The sequence below is a fragment of the Anabrus simplex genome, chromosome 1 (genome assembly GCF_040414725.1).
Source record: "Anabrus simplex isolate iqAnaSimp1 chromosome 1, ASM4041472v1, whole genome shotgun sequence".
NCBI lineage: Eukaryota > Metazoa > Arthropoda > Insecta > Orthoptera > Tettigoniidae > Anabrus > Anabrus simplex.
The window spans coordinates 1679146189-1679174002 of NC_090265.1; the positions used below are offsets into that span (position 1 = coordinate 1679146189).

A 27814-nucleotide genomic window follows, 5' to 3' on the forward strand; every position below is an offset into this window, starting at 1 on the left:
GCTCCAGGACACTGCCCTTGAGGCGGTAGAGGTGGGATCCCACGCTTAGTCCGTGGGAAAAACCGACCCTGGAGGGTAAACAGATGATGATGATGATAAAATTCTGTATAGTTCTTCCTTTATTTGGTCGTGAAAAAATGATAGTTTTGAATCTAGCTTAAGAACAAACAAGATCCCTCTACCATAAAAGGGATCGTAAACATTCGCGAAGAAGCTTCTTACGCCAATAGAACTCGGAAACAAGAACACTACGAGCAAAGGCTAAGTTTCACGACTGAACACATAAGTTCTTTCTTTGATTTAAAACATTCAGTTAATAACAGTATTAGCTTACTTTTGTTATTTACTGGCCTGAGAAAACTTACATTTTATATTGTGACGACAAAGGTGTCACAGGATTTGTTCTGTAGTTATCCTTGAAATAAGACAGTTTCTTCACAAAACCACAGAGAAAATATTGTAGAATTACTAACTTACTCAAAAACGTATGTCTTATTGCATAACTGAAATAATTATAAAAGGGTTTATATAGGGAAATAATAATCGCGACCCGCTGAAAATGGCCCACCAGAAAAATAGGGAAATAACGCTAACTTATTACTTTTACACAAAATTGTGTTTTCATTCTCTGACCTTTGTATATTCGAACTGAACTACAATATTCTGAATGATCTACAGTATTATTCTACACATTTTTACATATTTGGTATTTTCTCTGAAATATTTTATTGAAGTTCAACGTAGTGTCTACTGTGTATACTGTCCTGCTTTACTAGTAATTTGTACATTGGTACACAAAATTATATACATCACAGCTGTGACGCAGAGAAGTCACCATTATTTCATCCTCTTACTACTTATTCTAGAAAAGGAAGTATTTATCATCCTTTACTTTAATAATTAATCAAAGCAGCCCGTCTGCTCTAATCTGTCGTAATTTCATTATCTTCACCAAATCAACCACCTAGTTTCCTGCCTATAAATATATCTACACAAATCAATTTTGAATCTTCACAACAATTAAAACTTCCATATACAGCACATTTTTCTCTTTTTCGAATTAACCATCACAAAATAAGTGACTTTATTTCCTTTCACTTCCAATTCACTCACTGAATTTACAACATGCACCCTTAAAGCTCTTCAGCGTAAGTGATCTTACGCTCACCGCTTAGCACACTGTCACTTATAATTTTTTCGAGTTTTTATTTCATCTATATTACCTGGTCAACTCTCACTTTTACTCAGGTATTTTCATCTGGCTGAAACAAAAACTCATTGTACTACACCCTACCGGGCGTCGAATGGATGACCCACGCATAAGAATGCCTCCACGTAACGGGGTAAACCCCCACGGATGAGATTTGATTGAAGAGCGGGTCGAATTGCTTAACGAGCTTCGAACCGCTCCCCTTCCTACTTTCTGTGCCGGCCCGGCAGCCTGAGCACTTGGGGAAGTGGTACGTTCAAAGAAAAACAAAAACAACAAATACTTAAGATGGAGCCTTATGTCTATAATATGAAAGTAGGATCTCTGGGTTCAAATGCCTATTGGATACTGCTTAACACTGCTACAAATGACAAGAATCATAAAATAGGGGTTACGAATACAAATTTATTCAAATATGACCATTTAAAGAAGTTGATACAGCTCTCTATACAATGACTCTCCACATATGGGAGGAAAAGAAAATAATAATCATTTAAAATACGAATCGCCCATGGGCGTCGCCTGCATAACGGCATGATTGAGGTTTTGCGACTTGCTATCGTTCATTTGTCCTCATTAATTCATACCGTTCATGAAATTTTGTACATTATTCTGTCTATCACACCGTGAGATGATCTGATGTCCCTATACACAAATATTACTAGCTGTTCTAAGCACGAACATAACCGGGGCCTACACTATATAATATCATATTAAAAGACACTTTTGCATAATGCACAAACAAACACAAATACCATTTTTGCTAAACCCCGGACTACTCATCTATCACCAAGACCACGCAACGTGCACATAGGTTCTGTTTGAACTCAAAAATATGTGCACATAATTACGAAACATACACAGATATATATAGATATATACACTTCATGCACACAGGAGGGCCATTCCTAGAAAAAAAAAACAGCATGGTTATCAATGTCTCCGGCCCAGAGCGCAGCTTGGAGCAGCTCGCTCAAGGGCGCCGTCATAACCCGGAGTCGAACTGGCAGGCTCCCGACCGAGAGGTACTGTGGGTTTCTGTAGATCCCGAGAATAGCTACAATCTCATCTCGCCGGACATCTGGGGGGGATCCCTACTCATTTATTAAATACCTTTAAAAGAAGTTACCGTGATATTATCGTCATACAAGTATTCTTAGCTAAGCCATTTAACCCAAACCAAAGAACGCGAGCAGACCAGGCTCCAAGTCCTCACACAAGGGGATACGGGACCCTTTTGTCCCGAGGGCGAGAGCTAGACATACACAAAAAAAAAAAAAACAAGGAAGGGAGGGCGGTCATTCACTTCGCACGGCCGTTCTGATTCTTCTCTCGCTCACACGTCTACCCTCTCATCTCGGGGACACACATATCCATGGCCCGCTTCGTTTGCTTATTCATATCATTATGGAATTCCCATGAAATACTCTTTTTATTCACTCCCTTCTCATTATTATCACTGAGACTGGGGCACGATCACTTCTCAATCATCTCATCGTAAATTCCTATTCGGCCTTCTCACTACGTCTCATATCGCGTATCTTCTTCCCTTGGGCCTATGGCTCTCATGGCTCCTCGTTCATACCACATAAATACACTTATATTTCAACCTTCTGACCAAAGATTAAGGGACTCCTGCCCTGGGTCTCGCCCCGGCTATAGATAACAAAAAAAAACACTCCCAACCATTATGGCCAATTAATCAAAATCACGGGAAACTTGCATATGGTTCCACACACCTATCTAAATCACACAACGTGTACCTCTCCCGGTCGGGATTTCTTCTTTCTTGCAGTCCATGCACTGATTATATCTGTAAGCTAGGCATGCATTGTCTGACTGACCCATGAGTTTCCCTGGCATATTTGACAACCTCGTGGGACAGTGACTACCAATATTTCGACATGTTTCCCTGCTTGCCAGCACTATTTTTCCAACCGCCCCTACGGGAAACTCAAATATTCTCCTAACCTTGTTCCCATATTTGCTAGGACAGTCTACATGTTACTAAAAATATAACCCTCACGATAAGCTAATCATTAAGAAAGAAATATGAGTCGTCCGGGAATTTAGCCCCCTTGAATTTACTTCAACATTATAAAAATCAATAAAATTTCCATATAGGACATGCATTAACTTACAACATTTTAATATTTACAAAAGAACGCTAATCCTATCCCCGGGTTATGTCATGCTTAGAAATTAACTTTGGACATCACTCATCTGTTTGGTGGCCGTTGTTTCTCCCCCCACGGGAGACCCATGGTGAAGTTCTTAGTACTCCATGACCACTCGGTAGGTGGCGGGCGTGCAGTCCTTCATCCCTGGTCCATACAAGTCCGACATCCTGGGGAACTCGTCACAGCTGAAATCTTACAGTAATCCAAGTGGGTAACACTTTTACACTCGTCACACGTCCTCTATTTCAGAGTTTACACCCACGAATAAGACGGCCTTTCAAACCACGGCGAGCGCGTTCACAGTAAGAATCGGGTGGCTCACGAGACTCGAGCCCCTGATTCAAAGTAACACTTTGGGTGATACCTAATTATGAATTTCACTGACTCATTAAACCGGCAGTTTCTCAGCCGAATTCTAATACTTGTTCGTAAAATATGCTCGCGGTTTTTTACTAGTTTGACACGCAGCACAGAAACAATTCACCTAGGCTCGTTTGGCCTCCCGTTCACTACACAAAGGCTTTTGTACAAGGGTTTCTGACTGTAACTGGAGCACCGCGGGACGCAGTGTCCGTCTCACGACCCGTGAAAGAACAACTGTCTCTGCAAGGGCCTGCTCGGCCTATATTATCTCGCCCGCCGGAAGCTTGGGGGTGTAAACCTTCACGGTTCATTAAGAACCAGAGCTCCTTTCACATCAAGAATTGAAGATATTTAAATATTGCATCTTGTAGCCCTCTGTCTCCTCTTTCATTTGAGCCAAGCGTGCTGGACCTACGATCAGCAGTTTTTATCTAATTTGCTTCCCGCCTTTGATTAATTCATTAGCGTCCCTCGGGAGGCGGAGTCAATTTTGAGCGCGACTCTTGGCTTGGGCGACGCCGCTGTATCCACATGTGTTAGCGATATGTTACATCTTGACAGCTGGTGACCTCATTTCTTCCCCTGCATAAGTTATTACATATTTTTAGACTGGGGAACGCAGAAAATTCCGCTCTATTCAATGGTGTGTCTCACATAATTTTCCTATGTCTGGATTAAAAATATCACCCCGTTTTTACGCGCCAAAATCCGACGTTGGCACCCGTAACACGTGCATAAAAAACCGGAAGTTCCTTGTGTTCGTTTGGAACTCCGGGAAGCTAAGCTCCACCTCGGGGCGTATCTGACTACTCCAGCATCGCGTCCCCTTCTATCTCTCTCTGCAAGTTGAGAGCGTAATTCCGCGGGGGCTTGGCTGTTGCTTTGTCCTCCCTTTGTTCGCAGGCGCTCTTTTCGCGGGTTCCGTTCTGGCAGGACGCCGCTCGATCCCCTTCGCCCATACTGCTACCTATGACGCGACCTTTAGGAGTAATTTTAATGGAGTATAAAGGCCCATATCATTCCCATGGAGCTGTACAGGACACTGTACGGTTTCATTCTCCTCCTACTTCATCAAAGAAAAATCACGAACTCGGGATTTTTCTTTCCCTTTGAACTGTCTCGGAAAGTAGTCATTGGTGATGGTCGCGTAACTGGTGGACCTTCTCGGTCAACTCTGTGTTCTCCAGTTGTATCTGGTAGCATAGATTAATTAAAGCGTTCCTAAGACTGGTCCTCTCAGAGCATTCCGGACAATCTTCACAGGCTGATGCCTCGGACTCGCTCCCTTCTTCCAAAACAATGTGATTCACGGCATCATCTTCTTCATCGGCTTCCATTTCTTCCATTGGATCCGGGTTGTCCTCGTCATCCTCGGCTTCTCCTGGTTCTTCTTCCTCCGGACCTTCTTCAGGGTGTTGTCCTGGTGCATGGTAAAATTCGGTTATCTGCAGCGTCGTATGTGGTCTCTGTTCTTCCGTCCATTGGCCGTACTTCGTAAGTGTTATTCTCTAGGTTCCAATGTAGGGTTCCGTAAACTATGGTAATAATTCCTCGCTGTCAGATTCTTCTCGGCCTATGCCTGGACATCTTGCACCGTTGTCTTCACACAAGTTCAGTTTTACCCCTCCTGGGCTCCCGCTGATTCCAACTTGGTCTCATCTGATGCATAATCAATAATATGTTCGTGCCCCCTTTAAATATGTGGCGAAAAAAAATTGCCCACATCTATGGTGAAATTTATTTACATAATATACAGTTTCTCATGCGACCACAATTCGCTATTAATCCTGTAGATCCTCTCTTCGCCCTCCGGGATCGTAATCTGAGACGTGGGGGTCTAATTGGATGCCCCTGCCTCTGCATTTCTTAGGATGAGGTTCACAGCTCTTCCCTTCCTTCTTCCTTCCTGCGCTAACGTTCCCGTAGCTGCACCGGTCCTCCTTCTTCCGAGCTCTGTTATTACGTAAGGTACGCTGCACGGGCCGCGATCTCATGGTCCTTCCGTAGCGTCGTTCCTCTCTTCCTGACAGCAATTTCCTCCGTCTAGTGAACCATCCGTACTTGTAGCGGTATCGTCTTTTACGTCGACCTAATACATTCTTCTTCCTTCTTCTGGGCTGAGATACCCAGTTCGATTCTCCAGCTGGTTGAAACTGTTTGTTCTCCATCACCTGTTCACTGAGCTCCGTACGAGAATTAGCGCTCGTACTTACTTCTCCCATTACATTTACATTAGCGCCCTTTCTTTCATTATAAGCTAGGGATACGCCTGTCGCCTCTTGTCCACTCACAATGGCCTGGGTACTTAAGTATAGCTCGCACCCTTCTTTCAGCTCTGCTCCCCGATGACCCAATGTCTTCCTTTCTTCTCTGGAGTTCACTACCTGCTCCCAGCAGTTCGTGTCCCTCTGTTCCATGGCTACTGCTATGTCCATTAGCGAGCCACACTCCCTGGCTTCATTCTTTGACCTTTCCATCTCGCACTTCCTTTCGACATCTGGGGTCGCATCTCTTTCCACTAAGTCTTCTGGTTTGGGTTCGATCCCTGCCTGATGTACGCGTGACTCCATATCTTCTAGTCCTGAGTTCGACTCCCCAGTATCTTCAACTGACGCTTCTATGTCCTTAGCCATTCTCGCTGTTCCTGCTCCTACCAATTCAGTTTCTACTTCTTCTCTCGACTCCAGATGGCCTGTCGCGACGTCATCTATTATCTCCATTATCTCTTCCACTCTTGAGTACACTCCGCCATCCATGTCACTCATCTCCAAGCCCGATGGTCGCCGTATGTCAGTTTCATCTATCTTGACGTCACCCTGGGTTTCGGATGCGTCTATTTCGGTATCCCTTTTAGTGGCCACCTTCTCTGATCCGTTATTCCTATCTCCTTTCAATATTTGTTCTGTTGAAGCTTTACATATTCTTCCTACTCCCATTTCTTCGGTCATCTCCTTCGTAGCTTCTCGACCTCATCGTACATCTGCGTCTGGACCTCCTTGAATTTGGTTGTCGCAGTATCCTGCACTTGGGCTATGCTGTCCCTGAGTTCATCTGCCACTTTGTTGAGGGACTCCGTCGTCTGCGTCCTTAGTTCTCGGACTTCCGCTTTGGTATCCTGCACGTCTCTTGCAACATCCTCTACGCGGGTGCTCACCTTCTCCATCTCTCCCTCGCACGCGCTTATCCTGGTGTCCGTCAGGTCGATCTTCTTTGTCACCCTAATCTCCACTTGCTTTATTCGCTGGATGACGTCTTCCAACTTCCCCTCTAACGCCTCAGTCATCTTTGCCTCCAGCCTCGCGGCGTTCTCGTCGCTACGTTCACGACCTAGTCTCATATCCTCTGCGAGCTCGTCTAACGAAGCCTTATTCGTAGCCGCCTGAGCCTGGCAAAGCTCTGCTTGCGTGTCAAACTGCGCCTTAAAGCCTGCTGCCTGTTTGCCTAATTGTTCTTCGAAATGTTCCTTTAAAATTTCTCCCTGCTTCTCGAACTGGGCCTTAAAGTCCACTGCCTGCTTGCCTAGCTGATTTAATTGTTCCGTCATTACCTCTAACTGTCCCTTTTGTTCTGCCAATAATTGGCACATCATTTCCCTCATGACCTCCATGTCCATATTAAAAATCAATTTTGGAGAAAGCGGATCTCCCGTGGGCAGAAAATGACCACCGGTGATCGACAGAAAGCATAGATACATTCTAATATTTAATACAAATTTCAGCGTGACCTAACTTTACTCGAAATTCCAACAAATCAATCCAAACTGGGCCTACAAACGGCTTGTGTCACGCCCCCTACCATATTAATGTCATAATTCATTGTATAGGAAATTTCGTCATATCATTTGACAATAATAATAACAATAATAATGCTGATTCTACGTTAGCCCCTTTATCCTGGAATAAGTTTTCCGGTCACGCGCGCGGCCTACCGTGGGCTCGATTTTACGTATGCCGGAAACATGGCATACCCCAGTCACAAATGAATGTTATCACCTTGAGATTGGTAAGATGACGTTAGCAGACAATTACCCGTCTCAAACTGGCAACATCGCATCCGTCACTGCGCAAAAATTAGAGCCTGGGTTGAGGTACCCTGCTCTCTTCGCGGCGTCTAAAGCCCTCTCGAAAAAATATTTATATCTGCCAAATGTTGTTACTTCAGCGCACAATCTTTGGCCGATACCCGTAACTGGCGAAATTTGAAGAATTTTGCCGGCCGTTTTAACCTCACACTGAGAGAACCATAACGTTGTCTCCCAAAGAAATGACAGCTTCATAGTCTGTCCCGGGTATCCATTTTACTTTTATGAGCGACACTCATGCGGATTTCCACTTAAACTGGACACATGATTTTTCTGTTCTTGTCATTTTCCTATCCTATTTATTATTCACGTCGCTCCCTTTCATGGCTGATCTTGTGTGAGTTATCATCACGAGTCGTGACTTACGCACGCCCGTACGATGACCATTACAGTCCTGCTGAGTATCACACAATCTGAACAACCCTTGCAGTATCCAATCTATAATTATGAATCTTAGCACTTCGGACATGTGCTTAACGTCTCCATCCGTTCGGTTACGTGGCGGGTACTCCATTCCAAATAATTGCCAACCCGTTCGATACCAAATGTAATCAGATTGTGGCACGAACCTGGCAATTTGACTCCATCATAGCACACTATCCTCCCTGTGGGCGGCCTATCTCTTACTCAAAATGCTCCAGCGTACACTATAAACAATGCCCGGCCACGAAGGGCGCCAAGTATACACCCTACCGGGCGTCGAATGGATGACCCACGCATAAAAATGCCTCCACGTAACGGGGTAAACCCCCACGGATGAGATTTGATTGAAGAGCGGGTCGAATTGCTTAACGAGCTTCGAACCGCTCCCCTTCCTACTTTCTGTGCCGGCCCGGCAGCCTGAGCACTTGGGGAAGTGGTACGTTCAAAGAAAAACAAAAACAACAAATACTTAAGATGGAGCCTTATGTCTATAATATGAAAGTAGGATCTCTGGGTTCAAATGCCTATTGGATACTGCTTAACACTGCTACAAATGACAAGAATCATAAAATAGGGGTTACGAATACAAATTTATTCAAATATGACCATTTAAAGAAGTTGATACAGCTCTCTATACAATGACTCTCCACATATGGGAGGAAAAGAAAATAATAATCATTTAAAATACGAATCGCCCATGGGCGTCGCCTGCATAACGGCATGATTGAGGTTTTGCGACTTGCTATCGTTCATTTGTCCTCATTAATTCATACCGTTCATGAAATTTTGTACATTATTCTGTCTATCACACCGTGAGATGATCTGATGTCCCTATACACAAATATTACTAGCTGTTCTAAGCACGAACATAACCGGGGCCTACACTATATAATATCATATTAAAAGACACTTTTGCATAATGCACAAACAAACACAAATACCATTTTTGCTAAACCCCGGACTACTCATCTATCACCAAGACCACGCAACGTGCACATAGGTTCTGTTTGAACTCAAAAATATGTGCACATAATTACGAAACATACACAGATATATATAGATATATACACTTCATGCACACAGGAGGGCCATTCCTAGAAAAAAAAAAACAGCATGGTTATCAATGTCTCCGGCCCAGAGCGCAGCTTGGAGCAGCTCGCTCAAGGGCGCCGTCATAACCCGGAGTCGAACTGGCAGGCTCCCGACCGAGAGGTACTGTGGGTTTCTGTAGATCCCGAGAATAGCTACAATCTCATCTCGCCGGACATCTGGGGGGGATCCCTACTCATTTATTAAATACCTTTAAAAGAAGTTACCGTGATATTATCGTCATACAAGTATTCTTAGCTAAGCCATTTAACCCAAACCAAAGAACGCGAGCAGACCAGGCTCCAAGCCCTCACACAAGGGGATACGGGACCCTTTTGTCCCGAGGGCGAGAGCTAGACATACACAAAAAAAAAAAACAAGGAAGGGAGGGCGGTCATTCACTTCGCACGGCCGTTCTGATTCTTCTCTCGCTCACACGTCTACCCTCTCATCTCGGGGACACACATATCCATGGCCCGCTTCGTTTGCTTATTCATATCATTATGGAATTCCCATGAAATACTCTTTTTATTCACTCCCTTCTCATTATTATCACTGAGACTGGGGCACGATCACTTCTCAATCATCTCATCGTAAATTCCTATTCGGCCTTCTCACTACGTCTCATATCGCGTATCTTCTTCCCTTGGGCCAATGGCTCTCATGGCTCCTCGTTCATACCACATAAATACACTTATATTTCAACCTTCTGACCAAAGATTAAGGGACTCCTGCCCTGGGTCTCGCCCCGGCTATAGATAACAAAAAAAAACACTCCCAACCATTATGGCCAATTAATCAAAATCACGGGAAACTTGCATATGGTTCCACACACCTATCTAAATCACACAACGTGTACCTCTCCCGGTCGGGATTTCTTCTTTCTTGCAGTCCATGCACTGATTATATCTGTAAGCTAGGCATGCATTGTCTGACTGACCCATGAGTTTCCCTGGCATATTTGACAACCTCGTGGGACAGTGACTACCAATATTTCGACATGTTTCCCTGCTTGCCAGCACTATTTTTCCAACCGCCCCTACGGGAAACTCAAATATTCTCCTAACCTTGTTCCCATATTTGCTAGGACAGTCTACATGTTACTAAAAATATAACCCTCACGATAAGCTAATCATTAAGAAAGAAATATGAGTCGTCCGGGAATTTAGCCCCCTTGAATTTACTTCAACATTATAAAAATCAATAAAATTTCCATATAGGACATGCATTAACTTACAACATTTTAATATTTACAAAAGAACGCTAATCCTATCCCCGGGTTATGTCATGCTTAGAAATTAACTTTGGACATCACTCATCTGTTTGGTGGCCGTTGTTTCTCCCCCCACGGGAGACCCATGGTGAAGTTCTTAGTACTCCATGACCACTCGGTAGGTGGCGGGCGTGCAGTCCTTCATCCCTGGTCCATACAAGTCCGACATCCTGGGGAACTCGTCACAGCTGAAATCTTACAGTAATCCAAGTGGGTAACACTTTTACACTCGTCACACGTCCTCTATTTCAGAGTTTACACCCACGAATAAGACGGCCTTTCAAACCACGGCGAGCGCGTTCACAGTAAGAATCGGGTGGCTCACGAGACTCGAACCCCTGATTCAAAGTAACACTTTGGGTGATACCTAATTATGAATTTCACTGACTCATTAAACCGGCAGTTTCTCAGCCGAATTCTAATACTTGTTCGTAAAATATGCTCGCGGTTTTTTACTAGTTTGACACGCAGCACAGAAACAATTCACCTAGACTCGTTTGGCCTCCCGTTCACTACACAAAGGCTTTTGTACAAGGGTTTCTGACTGTAACTGGAGCACCGCGGGACGCAGTGTCCGTCTCACGACCCGTGAAAGAACAACTGTCTCTGCAAGGGCCTGCTCGGCCTATATTATCTCGCCCGCCGGAAGCTTGGGGGTGTAAACCTTCACGGTTCATTAAGAACCAGAGCTCCTTTCACATCAAGAATTGAAGATATTTAAATATTGCATCTTGTAGCCCTCTGTCTCCTCTTTCATTTGAGCCAAGCGTGCTGGACCTACGATCAGCAGTTTTTATCTAATTTGCTTCCCGCCTTTGATTAATTCATTAGCGTCCCTCGGGAGGCGGAGTCAATTTTGAGCGCAACTCTTGGCTTGGGCGACGCCGCTGTATCCACATGTGTTAGCGATATGTTACATCTTGACAGCTGGTGACCTCATTTCTTCCCCTGCATAAGTTATTACATATTTTTAGACTGGGGAACGCAGAAAATTCCGCTCTATTCAATGGTGTGTCTCACATAATTTTCCTATGTCTGGATTAAAAATATCACCCCGTTTTTACGCGCCAAAATCCGACGTTGGCACCCGTGACACGTGCATAAAAAACCGGAAGTTCCTTGTGTTCGTTTGGAACTCCGGGAAGCTAAGCTCCACCTCGGGGCGTATCTGACTACTCCAGCATCGCGTCCCCTTCTATCTCTCTCTGCAAGTTGAGAGCGTAATTCCGCGGGGGCTTGGCTGTTGCTTTGTCCTCCCTTTGTTCGCAGGCGCTCTTTTCGCGGGTTCCGTTCTGGCAGGACGCCGCTCGATCCCCTTCGCCCATACTGCTACCTATGACGCGACCTTTAGGAGTAATTTTAATGGAGTATAAAGGCCCATATCATTCCCATGGAGCTGTACAGGACACTGTACGGTTTCAGTACCTAATACAGCGTTTCACCAAAAAAATAGATTATACTTTCTCTAAAACTGTAAATCACTTCATCTACGAAATACAGCATGCTTTACAAACATATTCTTCAGTGATTAAACATAATATTTAACATATTATTCTCTCCCGTCCTCCTGTTTTGTCAAATAACATGTATTTATATCACCCTTAGAAATCATTACACCAGTCTAATAAATACAACATATTCACGTGAATTTCATACATGACACTACCGACATTTAATGTCTGAAAGACCATATTTACATGTTGAAGAAATTGGAAGAACCAAATATTGCTGTTAGAGAATGGGCAATTTTCTGGCAGATAGTCCTTTCGAGCGTATAGTGGAAAGGGCGATGTAATGTGATTTCAAGTGAAATACAATTATTTAAGCAACAAGATTGCAGAAAATTAGTCTAAGATTTGAGTTAATAATAACTTAAACAAAGAACAAGATGCTTATGAATAACTTTCAGAATATAACAGAATTACATCATTGTGGTTAAAGACACATTAAAGTAATATTTTTAAAAAAATACTTTATTCCACAGCACTGAGCGGCGAGATGTTATGTTATTTAATATAGCCTTCTTTAAGAACTGTAAACTGCTCAAGAATCATTTCCTTTACCTGAAGGTAAAATATAATAATTAACAAAGCATTTATAAATATAAAATGTACTGTTAATTTTATAATTGTTATTTTATTTTGTTAAGTAATTAACATCGTGAAAGATAAGAAGGATTTAAGTGTTTAATATATTCCAATTATTACTTAACATTTATGTAAGCAAAGCAAAGTCACCTCCGTACAGGCCATGAAGGCCCTTTGAAGGAGTGGAAGGTAAAGTCTTCCACCATTGTTAACCTCGGCACGTGATGGGGTTAGCTCTACGCCCGGTCGCCTTTGCCTCCAGTAATTAACCTGGTACTCATTTTTTGTGTAGGCTGAGTGAACATTAGGGCCATATGCACCTCCGGAAGTGGAAATCTCGTTTCTTAAATTTTACGACTTCCTGACGGGAATTCGAACCCACGTCCTTCCGGGCGAACCGAGCACGCCTTTACCGCCTCGGCCAGGCAGCCTCTTAACATTTATGTATCTCCCTAATTTAATAATTAAAATAGATCCTTCAGAGCGCGTAAACAAATTTAATACAATATTTCCAGTTTTCAAAAGTTTTACCCATCCTAAACCCATCAACATTCCAATTATTACGTTATTTAAAGAAGTAAAATTTGCCATAATTCTCCAACTCTCATAAAACAATAAATACTCCGTACTTGAATATGCTTCTTTTCCCACATAAGTTAATGTGTTAAGGACCCACAGGGGTTTATACATCTGTGAATCTGTCTCCTTCAAAACTGTTGATTTTCAGGTACCGGTCCAGGTAACTATTCAGCTACCTTAGAATTAATATCTAGATGATAATAAAAATATTGAAATGTTCTCTTATTGTCAACTGTCTTACACTTGCCAGCTCGTTATATTTGATATAAATACCGTACTCTAATAAATAATTTTCGTAAAATTACCCCAGTTATTGAGTTGTGGAAATTTGTATTGCTATGTGATGGCAATTACAGTAAAGATTTTCTTGACACTCTCTCATCATTTCGTGAAATCTTAAGATACACGCTATTATAAGGCCAGAAATATAATTTCGATAATCGTTAGTCAATAGTGTCCTATTATCCTTTCTTTAGAATCTCATAATAACCTTTCTCCCAAGCATTAATAGCATCGTGAGCCTAAATGGATTATTGCTTATCTTCTACATACATGCTCTGAAAGTCTCAATTTTTCACTCAATTTTACTTCAACTTCCAAGTTGCGGGGCAACATTATGAAAGGCATTCAACAATTGAGTACTTAAATAAAGCAATACGTTTTTAGTTTAACTTCAATCAATAATACCTTGTTCTTGAACAAAATTAAAATTCACTTTATACGTTATATTTTCTAATAAGAACCTCTCTTGCTATTCATTTGGATACAATGGTGCTTTGTACTGAAAGATGTTCCGGATTGGATGTGCTTTACTATTCCTTTTACGGTACATTTTTCATCATGTCTTCATGACATGTCGGTACGTTTAATTTTAAAATGCATAACACTATATTATTTTTGTTGTTATTATTATCACTATGCGAGAATATTACTTTGTAAATTTCGATGGATTCTATTTGAAAGGTACAAAATTCTTAGCTCCATGAGTTCCTTATTATTAAGAGATAAATGAGTTCAAGCTGCTCTCTGCACAGCCTTAACTTTATCTAACCTCTCATGTATTACATATTCATGCATTCCCATTTATATGGTATTTGCATTTTTGTTGTGTTTTCTTGTAATCTATCTTCTGAAGATGTACAAATTCTGTTGAACAATGCATTCCTTCAGATTTTCCACCACTTAGGTAGGCATACTAATTTATCTTTGAATATCTAAGTAACAAATAATTAAACAAACTATGTGGTAAAGGTAAAATTAGCATCAATAAATACACGCCCGGAATCACAAAGACAAATTGCTGGATCATCTGACTGTTTACCACTTCTGGCGAGTAGTCGCATTTGACTGGACAAGACACTCAGTGAGAAATGAAGAAATCTCCACTTGTACGACTATTCCCAAGCCCATTAAAAATAAACTAATATCTAATCTGGTACAATTGTAAGACAGTAAACAATTGTTTTCCTCTTTTAAAATAGCATTCTTTTAACAGTTCGGTAACAGAACAGTAAAACTAATCATGCCCTTCATTTCACTGCAATAAATAGAAAATGCACGTGTACAAGAAAACCCTGCAGGCGCTCATCTATCCCATCTCCAGCACGACACCGCACAACTTCGTGCTGTGGACAGCCACATCGCCAACCTATTGCTACGAATGCGAAGGTTTGCTGTGGGGCATCGCACGGCAGGGAGTACGCTGTACGGAGTGCGGGGTCAAGTGCCACGAGAAATGCAAGGATCTGCTCAATGCCGATTGTCTTCAGAGTAAGTAAGAATTTTAATAGTATTAGGATGTCACAGTTTTATACTACTCATTCACTCAGAGCGTGATATTCACTTTCGGTGGCCATCCACGCATTGGTTTTCACATGTTGTTGATAAACTTCAGCTCCCTTCTTTTTGTGTGGAAGTTTGCACCATGCTTCATATGATCGTATTCTCATTTCGAATCTTACGCCCCAATTTTGAATCGCATGGAATATTCAGATGTAATAAGATTCTCCTTTTCTGTGCGAATTTCTCTATATACAGCCAAATATGCTTTGTCAACTCTAAACAGCCTCTGGGAGATGTTAAAATGTTTAACATATGCTTCCCATTCCACACTGTTTAGACAAAACCCTCGAGGTTATCTCGGAACGTATATGGTATCAGTCGGACAGTCGAGTATCAATCCAGTGATCTTCTTCACAGTGGATGACAATTTTTTCAACGCTTTCAAGAAACAGAGATTGAATTTTGTTTAATGGGACACGTGCTCTGGAGAGAATAGATTATGCTTGGCTAGATAAGATTATACGGATAAATTATATTCAGCTTTTGATTTGATTTCAGTAGCGCGGAAACTGTCGAGGATTTGAGGCCTTTTTATTTTTCTGATTATTTCTTTCACAGCACTTTTGACTAACTTATCAATGTCCTCCAGAAAGCTAAGTCGGATTTTCGTTAAGAGGGCGCACTGCAAGGGATATATCAATGCAAAATTAATCCTGGTTTAATATTTACTTTTGATCAGGTTTCAAGAGTATTTATCACAGATCCTTCATAAAATAAAATTTCATCACTATAGGTTATACGTAGACATTTTCTCTTCATCATTTACTATATTGATATAGGCCTACTCTCATTATAGTGTGGTCATTTCTCAATTTACCATTCTTAATTACTATTGCGTTTAAATATTGTGGATTCACGTCGAGGCCAATTTGCATAAGATATTGATTGACCACATATAACTCCCCTTCCTCCGTGGACGCCATAGTAACGCTAACCGTTATTATATCATAATTACTGCGGAAACTTCACCTTTAGATACATCAATGAAGCCCAGCGCTACCAAAGTTTCGAGATCATACACAAATGTATATCCCAAGTTGAGAGGCAATTTCATTATCACTCATCTTCCTTTAATATAAAATAATATAGAAAATAAAGGTGAATCCTGAACTACGCCTTCTTGTGTGTGTGTGTGTGTGTGTGTGTGTGTGTGTGTGTGTGTGTGTGTGTGTGTGTGTCATGCGTACGAGCAATAATAACGGCGGATATTCGAGATAATTATTACATATATTTTTCACAAATTCCAAATATGAAATATCTCTGCCTATCTTCATTTACTAGAACTCACTTGATATCTTCCGCCTGAATCATTCCGTAACAAAATAAACTACTTCACTTTCTCACTTTCAGGGGCGGCTGAGAAGAGCTCAAAGCACGGTGCAGAAGACAAAGCCAACAGCATCATCACGGCCATGAAGGAGCGTATGAAGCAGAGAGAGCGGGAGAAGCCAGAAATTTTCGAGCTGATCAGGTAGGAGAGGGTTCTAAGTGGTCGATGCCACTGCCCTAGACATTCATGTTTGACTTTCTAGGATGGAGCTGGCAGGAACTTTTGTACTTAATGTAAAGAGATTTATCTCGGTGGCTAACATTCACATGGCGAGAGGTAGGGAAATCCAGAAATATATAACAATTATTAGTGAATGGTTACTGTACTTTTCATTACAAATAAAAATGGCCTTAATGATACAAACGGATACCTACTTGGAATATAATTATGTAAATTTGATCTGATAAAATATGAAGCTTTCATGGTCACATAGAGTGCAGCAAAAGTGTTCGCTATACATTTTCTGGACAGTAATTGAATGATGTGTTGAGAGAGTGTAAGAGGTTTCAGCATCACTTTCGTATAGTTCTATAGCCTAGAGGTATAAATTATATCACCTATATGACAAAGCACTCTAATAGTAGTGTTTGCTTCCAAATGTGTAGCTAATTTCAACAGCAATATGGCTCCCATCCAGTTTAAATTCCAGTAAACCAAGGTCTTGTTCTCACTTCCACTCATAAGTCATTTCAGAGCCTTCCAAAATTAGTCCAGAATTATTTATCCTGAACATATTGATTTATAACTGTCAGGTTCTTCAGTCTATTGAAACTAATTTTGAATAAATAATTGTATAAACTACCTTGAAAAAGAAAACATATGGTAACAGAAACAAGCTATAATTTCCTTACCATATGTTTTCTTTCTTTTGAGGGGGAGGGGTAGTTTATAAGTGTGTTTATTCAAAATTACTGTAGTTTCCTCAGACTGAAGAACCTAACAATTATAAATGAACTGGGTCGAAACTGACAAAAGATGACTTAATATATCACAACAACTAAAAATAGAACTGAGCAGCAAATATTCGATTCCCATAGGTTTGAAACCTGTGTGCGCAATCTTATACAAGAGAGGTGGATGTCAGCAGCTTTACTCTTTAATAATTAAAAATGTTATGTTTGAAGAACATCGAGACAATAGTACTGGGAGAGGTTGATGAAACCGTAATTCTATTCCTGTCATCTTTATCAGAATTACACCATCTGTTCTTTTTTTTTTACGTCGCACCGACACAGATAGGTCTTATGGCGACGATGGGACAGGAAAGGGCTAGGATTGGGAAGGGAGCGGCCGTGGCCTTAATTAAGGTACAGCCCCGGCATTTGCCTGATGTGAAAATGGGAAACCACGGAACCTATTATTGAACGATTACAAATAATTTTAAAAATTTAATGTCTTCTAATAGAAAGTGATTCACAGGTGAGATTTAACTGCAGTTTTGAGTAAGTGTTCCAATACCTTTAAACAGATAGTGACCGAGCTCGATAGATGCAGTCGCTTAAGTGCGGCCAGTACCCAGTATTCGGGAGATAGTAGGTTCGAACTCCACTGTCGGCAGCCCTGAAGATGGTTTTCTGTGGTTTCCCATTTTCACATCAGGCAAATGCCGGGGCTGTACCTTAATTAAGGCCACGGCCGCTTCCTCCCCATTCCTAGACCTTTCCTGTCCCATCGTCGCCATAAGACCTATCTGTGTCGGTGCGACGTAAAGCAAATAGCAAAAAAAAAAAGCGGCATATCATGTCAACTCTCCCATACTGCTGAAGTTGGCACCGCAGGTGGTCCCAGACATGGCCGATGGGTAATAAATCTGGCGGTCGTGAAGGCCATAGAAGTGTGGCAACATCACAAAGGCATACTTGTGATATCTTTGCTCTATGTTGTCGAGCATTATCCTGCTCAGAAATGCCTCTAGGAAGCCCTGCCATGAACGGCAACACATACGGCTGCAGGATTGCTGCACATTTTTTTTTTTTTTTTTTGATCTAGTACACGAGAGTGCCGAGGCGAACACTAGGCCTCTCTACTCGTCTGATTCTGCGACAACCCGAATAGATCGAAAAAATCACCAGCACAACTGCTCATTAGCGGGGGAAAGATCGATCTGTCGTGACGAAAACTAGTTCGCCACGTCAGAATTGAAAAACCCCTCTTCGTTAAGCTGTTAAAAAGTCCAGTAAACTAGTGCTAGGAGGCAAGGCAGGGAGAAGTGGTGTTACAATTTTGTATTATTACAAGAAGAGGAAGGCAATTTGATGAGGAAGAAGAGGGCACGGCGATAGACCTTGGCGGGATAAGTTACTTGGCTATTGATTGTCGGGAGGGCATGGCTGGGACTTGGGGAAACAGGTGGGGGAACAGAAGGCTAAGCAGAAGATGAATGAGAGGGGGGAAGTATCTTGGCTGGTTTGGTGGGAGGGTGGATAAATCTGGCGGGGAGTGGAGTAGTTGAAATGTGGTGATGGATGACTTGGTGGGATTAGATGTCTGGCGTGCCTATAGTGGGTCCTGATGGCCCGTTTGATGAAGGGGCACCCAGGAAATGAGGCAGCATGGTGTCCCTCGCAGTTGGCGCACCTCGCCTGGTCAAGAGCCTCCTTAAAATCCGTGTGGCGGTGGGGGCCGCCACACCTATTGCAGCGGGTAGAATTCTTACACGACGCAGTGGTGTGATGCAGTTGTATACAATTATAACACTGGACGACCAGGGAGAGGCGGGGGCTGGAGGGAGGTTGAGGCGGGAGGGGGCTGGTTTGGGGCGGGAAGAGACCTTCGGTGCAGATTTGCGACGAACTCTTCGTGTCTGGGTGGCTCTATTGGTGAGGATGGGTGAGGGTTGATCTGGCTTAGGGCTAGGGTCTGGAGATGGGTGGTTGAGCGGAGGTGATCACTTTGGAGGTGGGGGTTGTGAGGTGGATTTTGTTTGAACTTCTTGGTTTTCAGTTGGATTAATTTGGCAACTTGGCAGGTTCGATCCTGGCTGTCCGGTGGTATTTGAAGGTGCTCAAATACGACAGCCTCGTGTCGGTAGATTTACTGGCACGTAAAAGAACTCCTGCGGGACTAAATTCCAGTACTCGTCGTCTCCGAAGACCGTAAAATTAGTTAGTGGGACGTAAAGCAAGTAACATTAATTAAATTAATTGGATTAATTTGGATAGGGGTGGGGATATCGGCTTGACGGAAACAATTTAGAATTACGGGAATCGAACAGTTTTTGAGGGGAGTGATGATCATGTGGTTGTAGTGGATTTCCTCTACTGCGGCGATATGCTTGCTGATGATGGGTTCTATAGACTGGATGAAGGATTTCCGGATGAGGGTGATATGACCAGGGTTGATGAGGGGGATGATGAGAAAGGTGTTTTTGTGGACTAGGGGGAGAGAGGAGTTCCTGTGAGTGTAGTGGAAGGGACGTTTGAAGGGGTGGTCTTCTTCTGATTCGACGGTAGAGTTGTCTTCTTCTTTTTCCTCTAGCTCTACGTTACTGCTGTCCTCTTCTGCTGCATTAGGAGACTCTTGATGTGGTTTGTTAGAGGGGGAGAACGGGATGCCTCTGGCAGATAGACTGTAGGAAAGAGTAGAAAAGGCTTTCGGGTCTGTGGGGAGAATGTAGACGTTATGATGGGTTTCCTCTTCCTCAACAAGGTAGGCAGAGGCAATGCTATGACGATGAAGTCTGAGGCGGCTCGGTGAGATGTCAGAGGGTGGAGGAATGACTAGGTAGTTTTCAGTGGGGCTGGGAGGGGAAGTGTTGAACTTGATAGCAAAGGGGAGATTAAAATCAGAATATGGGCCCCAGCTACTCAATCCACCGGGGGAGGCCATATTCTGTGAGAATGCAGAGAAATAAATAGATAAGTGTTGAAAGAGAGAGGGGGGGGTGAAGGGCTTGGCGGGGAGTCAGGAACTAGCACTAGTTCACTGTGCTGTTAATATCCCTTGTATCACTACTAGGGGTAGCCAATCTGATGACCATGATCGTTGATGGCGGCCAATAGGCGAGCAGCGTACCGTATACTGCACTATATAATGAGGTGGAATTACAACTGCGCTTCATTCCACTGAGAGCTTCGCTGGTATGGAAGTCAGTCGGAACCGTTGACAATGTGGAACGCAGTCTTCGGTGAAACGTCGGGACATTCACTCGCTCCTGGACCACGGCCTACAAGCCCGGAAAACGCTGACATGATTTGTAACGCCGGCCGTGAAAGCCTTAATTGCTACATGGGGACAGTACGTCGCGCCACACCAAAGGCAACATTCAGTCCTCACCACGAGGTCTCTGGACACATACGGCCGTCTTCACTACATAAAGAGAACCTGGATTCATCACTAAAAACAACTCGATTCCAGTCCGTACCAGTCTGCATTCGTCGATTACAATAGCACTGCAATCGAAAATGGGTTTGTGTCAAAAGCGGGACAAAACGTAATGAGCGAAGTGAAACTAAATTTCCTTCGACCGAGCGCCTGGAATTGGTTCGGGCAGACACAGGGGCCTGAAACGTTGGTGCTACATATGCATGTATGGAGGACACTCTAATTGTTTATCTCCTTGTGTGTCGCCGAGTTAGTTGGCCGTGCGGTTAGGGGCGCGTAGCTGTGAGCTTGCATTCGGGAGATGGTAGATTCAAACCCTACTGTCGGCTGCCCTGAAGATGATTTTCGAGTAGCGTCGACGAGCCTTTATATAGGTCACAGGTGACAGCGCGTTCACGCCCTCTGGTGGCAGAACCGTTCAACTAATCACGTCACTACACTAATCATTTGACTGTCTGCTTGAGATGTAACTAGGCCGAGTTTTGCAATGACCACTTCATGGTGCGCATTGATTGATTGATTGATTGATTGATTGATTGATTGATTTATTTATTTATTTATTTATTTATTTATTTATTTATTTATTTATTTATTTATTTATTTATTTATTTATTTATTTATTTATTATTCCATTTTCGGTTTTAGCATTTCCCGCTTAAAGATTTTGTGGCATTATTTTCGGGTCAGTTGACGAGAAACACTTAACTGCTAAAACCTATTCGGCGTGTTGTTTGCGTCAGTTTAAAGTGTAATGCAGATGCTTGAACCTCCTACATTCTTATACAAGTATAAATGCATGATGTAACTGCAGGTTTCCCGTACTACTAACTCAAATGTTAAATAATTATTTATTTTCTTCCCGCAGGACCAGTATTCACTCAAAAATGTATTTTGTTTTTACAATTTCGTGTAGTACCTTAGTAGGAGAGATTAATTAGTGAAACATGTTTCCTAAAATTTTGAAAAGCGCAATAGGTTACATTCAATCTAGGAATCTACTGTATTCTTTATAGTTCTACCTCTGCAACGTGTCGATACTTTTACAACTACATAGTTAACGCCACCTTTTATTTCTAAAAAAAAATCAAACGTCATCCATTTGTGATTTATGTTGCCTACAGTACAAAATAAGTCATTCAATATTACTTATATTTCAAACAGGTACCTGAAAATTTGTAAATATATAATGATAGCTATTTAGTATCTGTACTTGCCAGCTCCAGTTCTTTCCTGTGCAAGACATCATCCATGGTATTAAAATGGATCAATCAGCTAAAATATAAAAGAATACGGTCCTTAGTTTTGTGTTTCCACAGTGTTCATCTCCTACCTGCTGCCATCTCCTCCATTACCTTTCCTAATCAAGTATTGGCAGCTAGCGTTTCTTCAACACTACATGCAACTCACTCATAAGTGTGAGTGGTTTGAATCAATAAACTAATTTCTTCTTCGTGATGGAGAAGAGAGAACACTTTGTAAGGTACGCACAAGTTAACTAACTTGTATAAGAGCTAACATATTCGGGATATATCGCGTTGTAAATTAATTTTCGCTATAAAATTCCATATTGGAGTTCAATCAGATAACTTAATATTCAATATTTAAAGAGAAACCAAGTATGAAGAAAGTGAAAATTAATCAAATGCGCAATTATTTTTCCCGGTAACCGAAACGATCTCTCGGACCACAGACTGAAGTGAAGCATTAATTACTTGTAAAATTTGTCTGCATTCGCACATGACACCGGATTGAGGCGTAGAAATTTTCCAAATTGAAAAGGGTTGAGAGATTTTTAGAATGATTCATGAATTAGGGAATTTTAGAGAATTATATTCCTTTAGCATTCTTAAAAATAAATCCATTTAAGCCTTTTTCTTCTACAACTTTCGAAGGAAAGGCATCATCAATCGATTATCGGTACCGTAGAAAGTTGTTGCCTTATTACCACGAGTCAAATTAGGTAAATGTTAACCAATGAATGATGAAAATAAAATTGAATGCTATAATTATATTTTTACTGGTAATATGTTAGAACTATTCTATAATCAAACGTAATATCAAACAGTTTGATGTATTTTGTTACTATCCTATCCTACACAGGTTATTTCATTCCCGCCACGACTGTGGCAGGCGGGCCGTCAGCTGAACGAGCAGCTCTTTGGCCATAGAAGAAGAGAAAGAAAGTAGAAATAAAACACAGAGAGTGTATGTATCGTACATACATAAAAGAAAAATGCGTGAAGTAGGCGTAAGAGGAACGGTCACAGCAAGACGGAACCCAGGGAAGACCCGCAAAGGACCCCGCACGAGCAAAACCCCAACCAATACCGGAAGGGGAAGAATGTATTATATAGGCCTAGTAAGGCATCTCGGGCGCGCATGACAGAAAAGTGCTACATAGACTTACATGAACATATTACATACGACATAGATTATAAATAGTGAGTAGTAGAAAGTGACGGGTTCAGTGAAAAGTGGGAGGAAGGAACGGGATAATATTGTAGAAGGAAGTAATATAGAGTTGTAGACAGGTTACTGACAGAAGTGGCCAGTAGACGTAGGAGGTCCAGTATCGGAAGAGGCGGCAGAGTAAAGGTGGTGTATGGAGTAGGGACAGTGGTGTGGGGCGGTGGTGGGGTGGGTGGCGGGACGCGGGAAGGGCGAGAAGAAGTGGTGGGGGGAGAAGAACGGACAGGAGAGGGTTGTGAAGAAGATGGAGGACGGACGAGCCGCGGCGGGGAACGAGAGGGCTCCACACGGTGGGTTCGCCCTCGAAAGGGGACGCCGGAGGTGATAAGATGATCAACATCGGCAAAGGAAGAAAGTCTTAGGCGAACCATGAAGGTCGGACCACCTGCGTTGAAGATTCTGAAGACCCGGCTGACGGGGATGCCCTCCATTTGCAGTTCATGCAGAATGTCCTGATCGGTGACGGCAGGGTCAATCCCACGGATGACGCAGCTCGGTGATGAAAACTGTGGATTATCCGAGGGAGAAGAGTCTCCGTTGCAGCAGGAGATGGGCGGAGCTGCGACTGCGGGAGTCATCATATCAGCAGGGGGCGGGGGAGGACAGGAGACAAGCGAAGGTAGGGAAGTAGGTATGGCCGTAATAGGCGAGGAGTGACTATACGTAACAGTGGAGGAAGAAGACTGAGAAAAGTGGGTAGAGGTAGTGATGGTGGTAGTAGTAGTAGTAGGAGAGGGCGTGGTGTGACTGATAATGGGAGTGAAGGGGAAGTCGGGAAGGGAAAGCATTTGGTGTAGCAGATGCTCCGGAGTAGGGACCGCTTCATGGGAGACATCAAAAAGACAGATGCCATTGGAGATGATGCCTTCTACCGGTCCTGGATAGCGGAAGAAGGCCACGACGTCGGGAGAAGGTTGACCGGAGTGGCCATCCTGAAGGCGGAGAACTGCTTCAGCGTAGGCTCCACGGCGTATTTCATCTCGGATGGCAGTTGGAGAATGAGAGGTGTCCACGTTCTTGATGAGACACGTATACATTTTGTTGGAGGGAGGCGACAGCCAACTAGGCGTCTGCCCTTGAGATTGTTCTTAGGCCGACTAAGCAGAAGCTGAGAAGAGCGCCACCCAGCCGAAAAAATGCGTGGACATAAGAAGAGAGAGATGGATGTTTGTTACTAATATGAACAATACTTATAACATTTTAACTGTTGCTGTAGTAGTAGTAGTAGTAGTAGTAGTAGTAGTAGTAGTAGTAGTAGTAGTAGTAGTAGTAGTAGTATATTGTTGATTTCATTGACAGAGGATTTTTCTGAAATCTCTAAAAGGAGTTTCCCTTTCTGGGGCCTAATTACGAAATTAAGAGACTGTCTGCGTAGCGTCGACCTAGATCGTTAGGCACTGAAGCCTGTGGGACAGAAGCGTGTACGAATGTGAGACACCGGAAATTGTGTGACAGAACAGGTCTCACCGAAAGGAGTTTCTAACAGATGAAAAGTAAAATATATAAATGCAGGCAGTATTGTCAGAAATGTTATACCGTGTGTCCCACACCAATGTGTTTCGCTACGTACATGTTAATTTTATTTAGACCATTCCGGGTTTACGCAAAAACTTACAATGATAGTAAAATATAGAATTACCTTTCAGTTGGAAGTAATTCACAGTCAGAAAATCAGATCAAATATCACTCAAATTTCAGATCGGTAAACTTAAAATGTCCCTACATTCTGGATATCCCATAACATCAGGAACTTTGAATTTAAAAAATTACCCGGGATAGGATCTCTGATGACGTTTCAAGTCACTTAAAAAACACGGATTCAGACGACTCTCGGTAAAATAAATCGGTAAACAAATTTTAAAATATCTTGACACCGATAGACTAATGATTTCTATAATTACTAAGTAACTGCCTGAAGAAAAATTACAGTACCGGTATAGTAAATATATAATAAACATCTCGGGACTCGCATACTAAGTAGTATGCACAAGGGAAATGAAAATGAAAATCCACAGCCTGTTTCCAGACATTCGACCGGATAAGAAATGGAAAGAATGAAGCTCCCATCTAGCGGGGAGGACAATGATAGGGGTAACGATAAATGACTGACAAATGAAATGATGTGATGATGGAGAGTGTTGCTGGAATGAAAGATGACAGGGAAAACCGGAGTACCCGGAGAAAATCCTGTCCCGCCTCCGCTCTGTCCAGCATGGAGTGACCGGGATTTGAGCTACGGAGGCTTAACCACAAGGGCAATCACATAAGCAAAACATTAGCAAACATAGCCGTGGTTTTCATAGCTACAAACCCTGTCACAAGTAAATCGTCATCTCTTTTAACACCAGCACCAAATTCCATGAGACTAATTCTTCAGATCGTTACCATGAATGGTGTAAAATGCAAATTAAGATATGAACTATAATCCCGAAGTAATTTGTCATGCGAAGCTGGAACAACACCATAAAATATAATTATCTCCGAACTCATTTCTGGAAGGAATTTAATGTGGGCCTACTAACAGCAGTGCCTTCCGCGATATAACTGAGTAGAGAAGTACATTGAAATGTCTCGATATCAGTTTTAATTCGAGATAGCAGAATTTATATTAAATGAAAAGAAGGTCTTACAACTTAACTTTAATTTGCTCACCAAATTATTTAATTGAAATTGTTGGAATACTGTATGAAGACTACATATTCTTGAATAGTAGTACATCGCATAATGGTCAATGAGATTACTAGTACTCATTAAGGACCGCGATCTGTGCGATCGAACCCACTTCTCCTGTTTATTACATTTTCTTAAATATGAAAAAAACAAGAAAATACAGAGCCTGTACTTTAATAAAAGCTACGGCCGACTCCATCCCATTCCTAGCCAGTTCCTGTCGCATCGCTAAGCCACTTGCAAATTTTGAAGTAGAATGCAGCGATGTAGTTTAAAATACACTGCGTGACAAAAAAGTTAAGCACCAAGAAGGAGTGATTGAAAGTGAATGACACTACATATGCTGAAAGACCATGTGCCTTTATTGAACTGATTACACATGGGATGAAAGAGACAAGGCCGTTGGCAGTTACAGGTAGAATGTAGACGCCAGGTCAGTAGGGTGTTGCACACCCTCCACCCCCCTCCGCCACCCTACTGGCCGCAATGCCTTATGCGGTTCGAAATGGCGTCAAACAGCCTTCGGATCCTCTCCTGAGGCAAATTCGTTCACAGTTGTTACAGCTGTCCCTCCACATCCCGCAGGTTGGTACTGGGACGGAGTCCCCTTCCAATGCCCTCCCACACGTGTTCTATGATGGAGAGGTCCGGGGATCTTGCTGGCCACGGAAGGACTTCAATATTTTCTAGGCAGTCCATAGGCACGCGTGCTATGTGTGGACGTGTTTTACTGTGTTGGACAATGTTCCAGGATGCTGTGCCATAAGTGGTAGGACGTGCGGACGCAGAATGTCTGTGACGTATCGCTGTGCCGTCAAAGTCTGCCTAAGCACTATTAGAGATGACCTGAACGCATATCCTATAGCTCTCCACACCATGATGCTAGGGATTACGCCTGTGGGTCTTTCCACAATATGGGCAAGATATGTCCTCTGCCCTCGACGCCGCCAAACCCGCACGCGATGATCATCGGAGGTTATGGAGAAGCGGGACTCATCACTGAACATGGTGCGACGGCAGTCGTCTTCTGTCCATGCCTCCCCGGCAAGCCACCACTCCAAACGTAGGCGTTAGTGTTCTGGTGTCAATGGCAACCGACGCATGGGGCGGTATGACTCCAATCCGGCGGATGCGGGGTCGCTGAGCCCTTATTAATACGCATGATAATACTTTGGGATTTCGCCATGTCAAAGAAAACAAAGAAAAAATTATTTACGTTTCGTGGAGACTTAGTTACGCGTCTTCAGAAGAAAAATTACGTTAGACCACGAGGAGGACTTATCTAACAACAACGCCGGGCTGAGTGGCTCAGACGGTTAAGGCGCTGGCCTTCTAACCCCAACTTGGCAGGTTCGATCCTGGCTCAGTCCGGTGGTATTTGAAGGTGCTCAAATACGACAGCCCCGTGTCGGTAGATTTACTGGCACGAAAAAGAACTCCTGCGGGACTAAATTCCGGCACCTCGGCGTCTCCGAAGACCTTAAAAAGTAGTTAGTGGGACGTAAAACAAATAGCATTATTATTACTTTTTTTTTTTTGCTAGGGGCTTTACGTCGCGCCGACACAGATAGGTCTTATGGCGACGAAGGGATAGGAAAGGCCTAGGAGTTGGAAGGAAGCGGCCGTGGCCTTAATTAAGGTACAGCCCCAGCATTTGCCTGGTGTGAAAATGGGAAACCACGGGAAACCATTTTCAGGGCTGCCGATAGTGGGATTCGAACCTACTATCTCCCGGATGCAAGCTCACAGCCGCGCGCCTCTACGCGCACGGCCAACTCGCCCGGTAGCATTATTATTATTATTATTATTATTATTATTATTATTATCTAACAACGATAGTTTGAACTACAAAATATTTGACCGTTGGTCTATTGCAAGTGATACTCTCGTTCGTC

General features: G+C 42.7%; 1 protein-coding gene across 1 annotated transcript in view; it reads left to right on the top strand.

Moving 5' to 3' along the window:
- unc-13 overlaps positions 1-27814 on the top strand; it is a 312040-nt gene that overhangs the window by 78124 nt on the left and 206102 nt on the right. Inside the window, exons 8-9 of the mRNA XM_067138400.2 lie at positions 14836-15055; positions 16478-16598. Of these exons, the coding sequence (XP_066994501.2) occupies positions 14836-15055; positions 16478-16598 (341 nt within the window). The remainder of the gene's footprint in view (positions 1-14835; positions 15056-16477; positions 16599-27814) is intronic.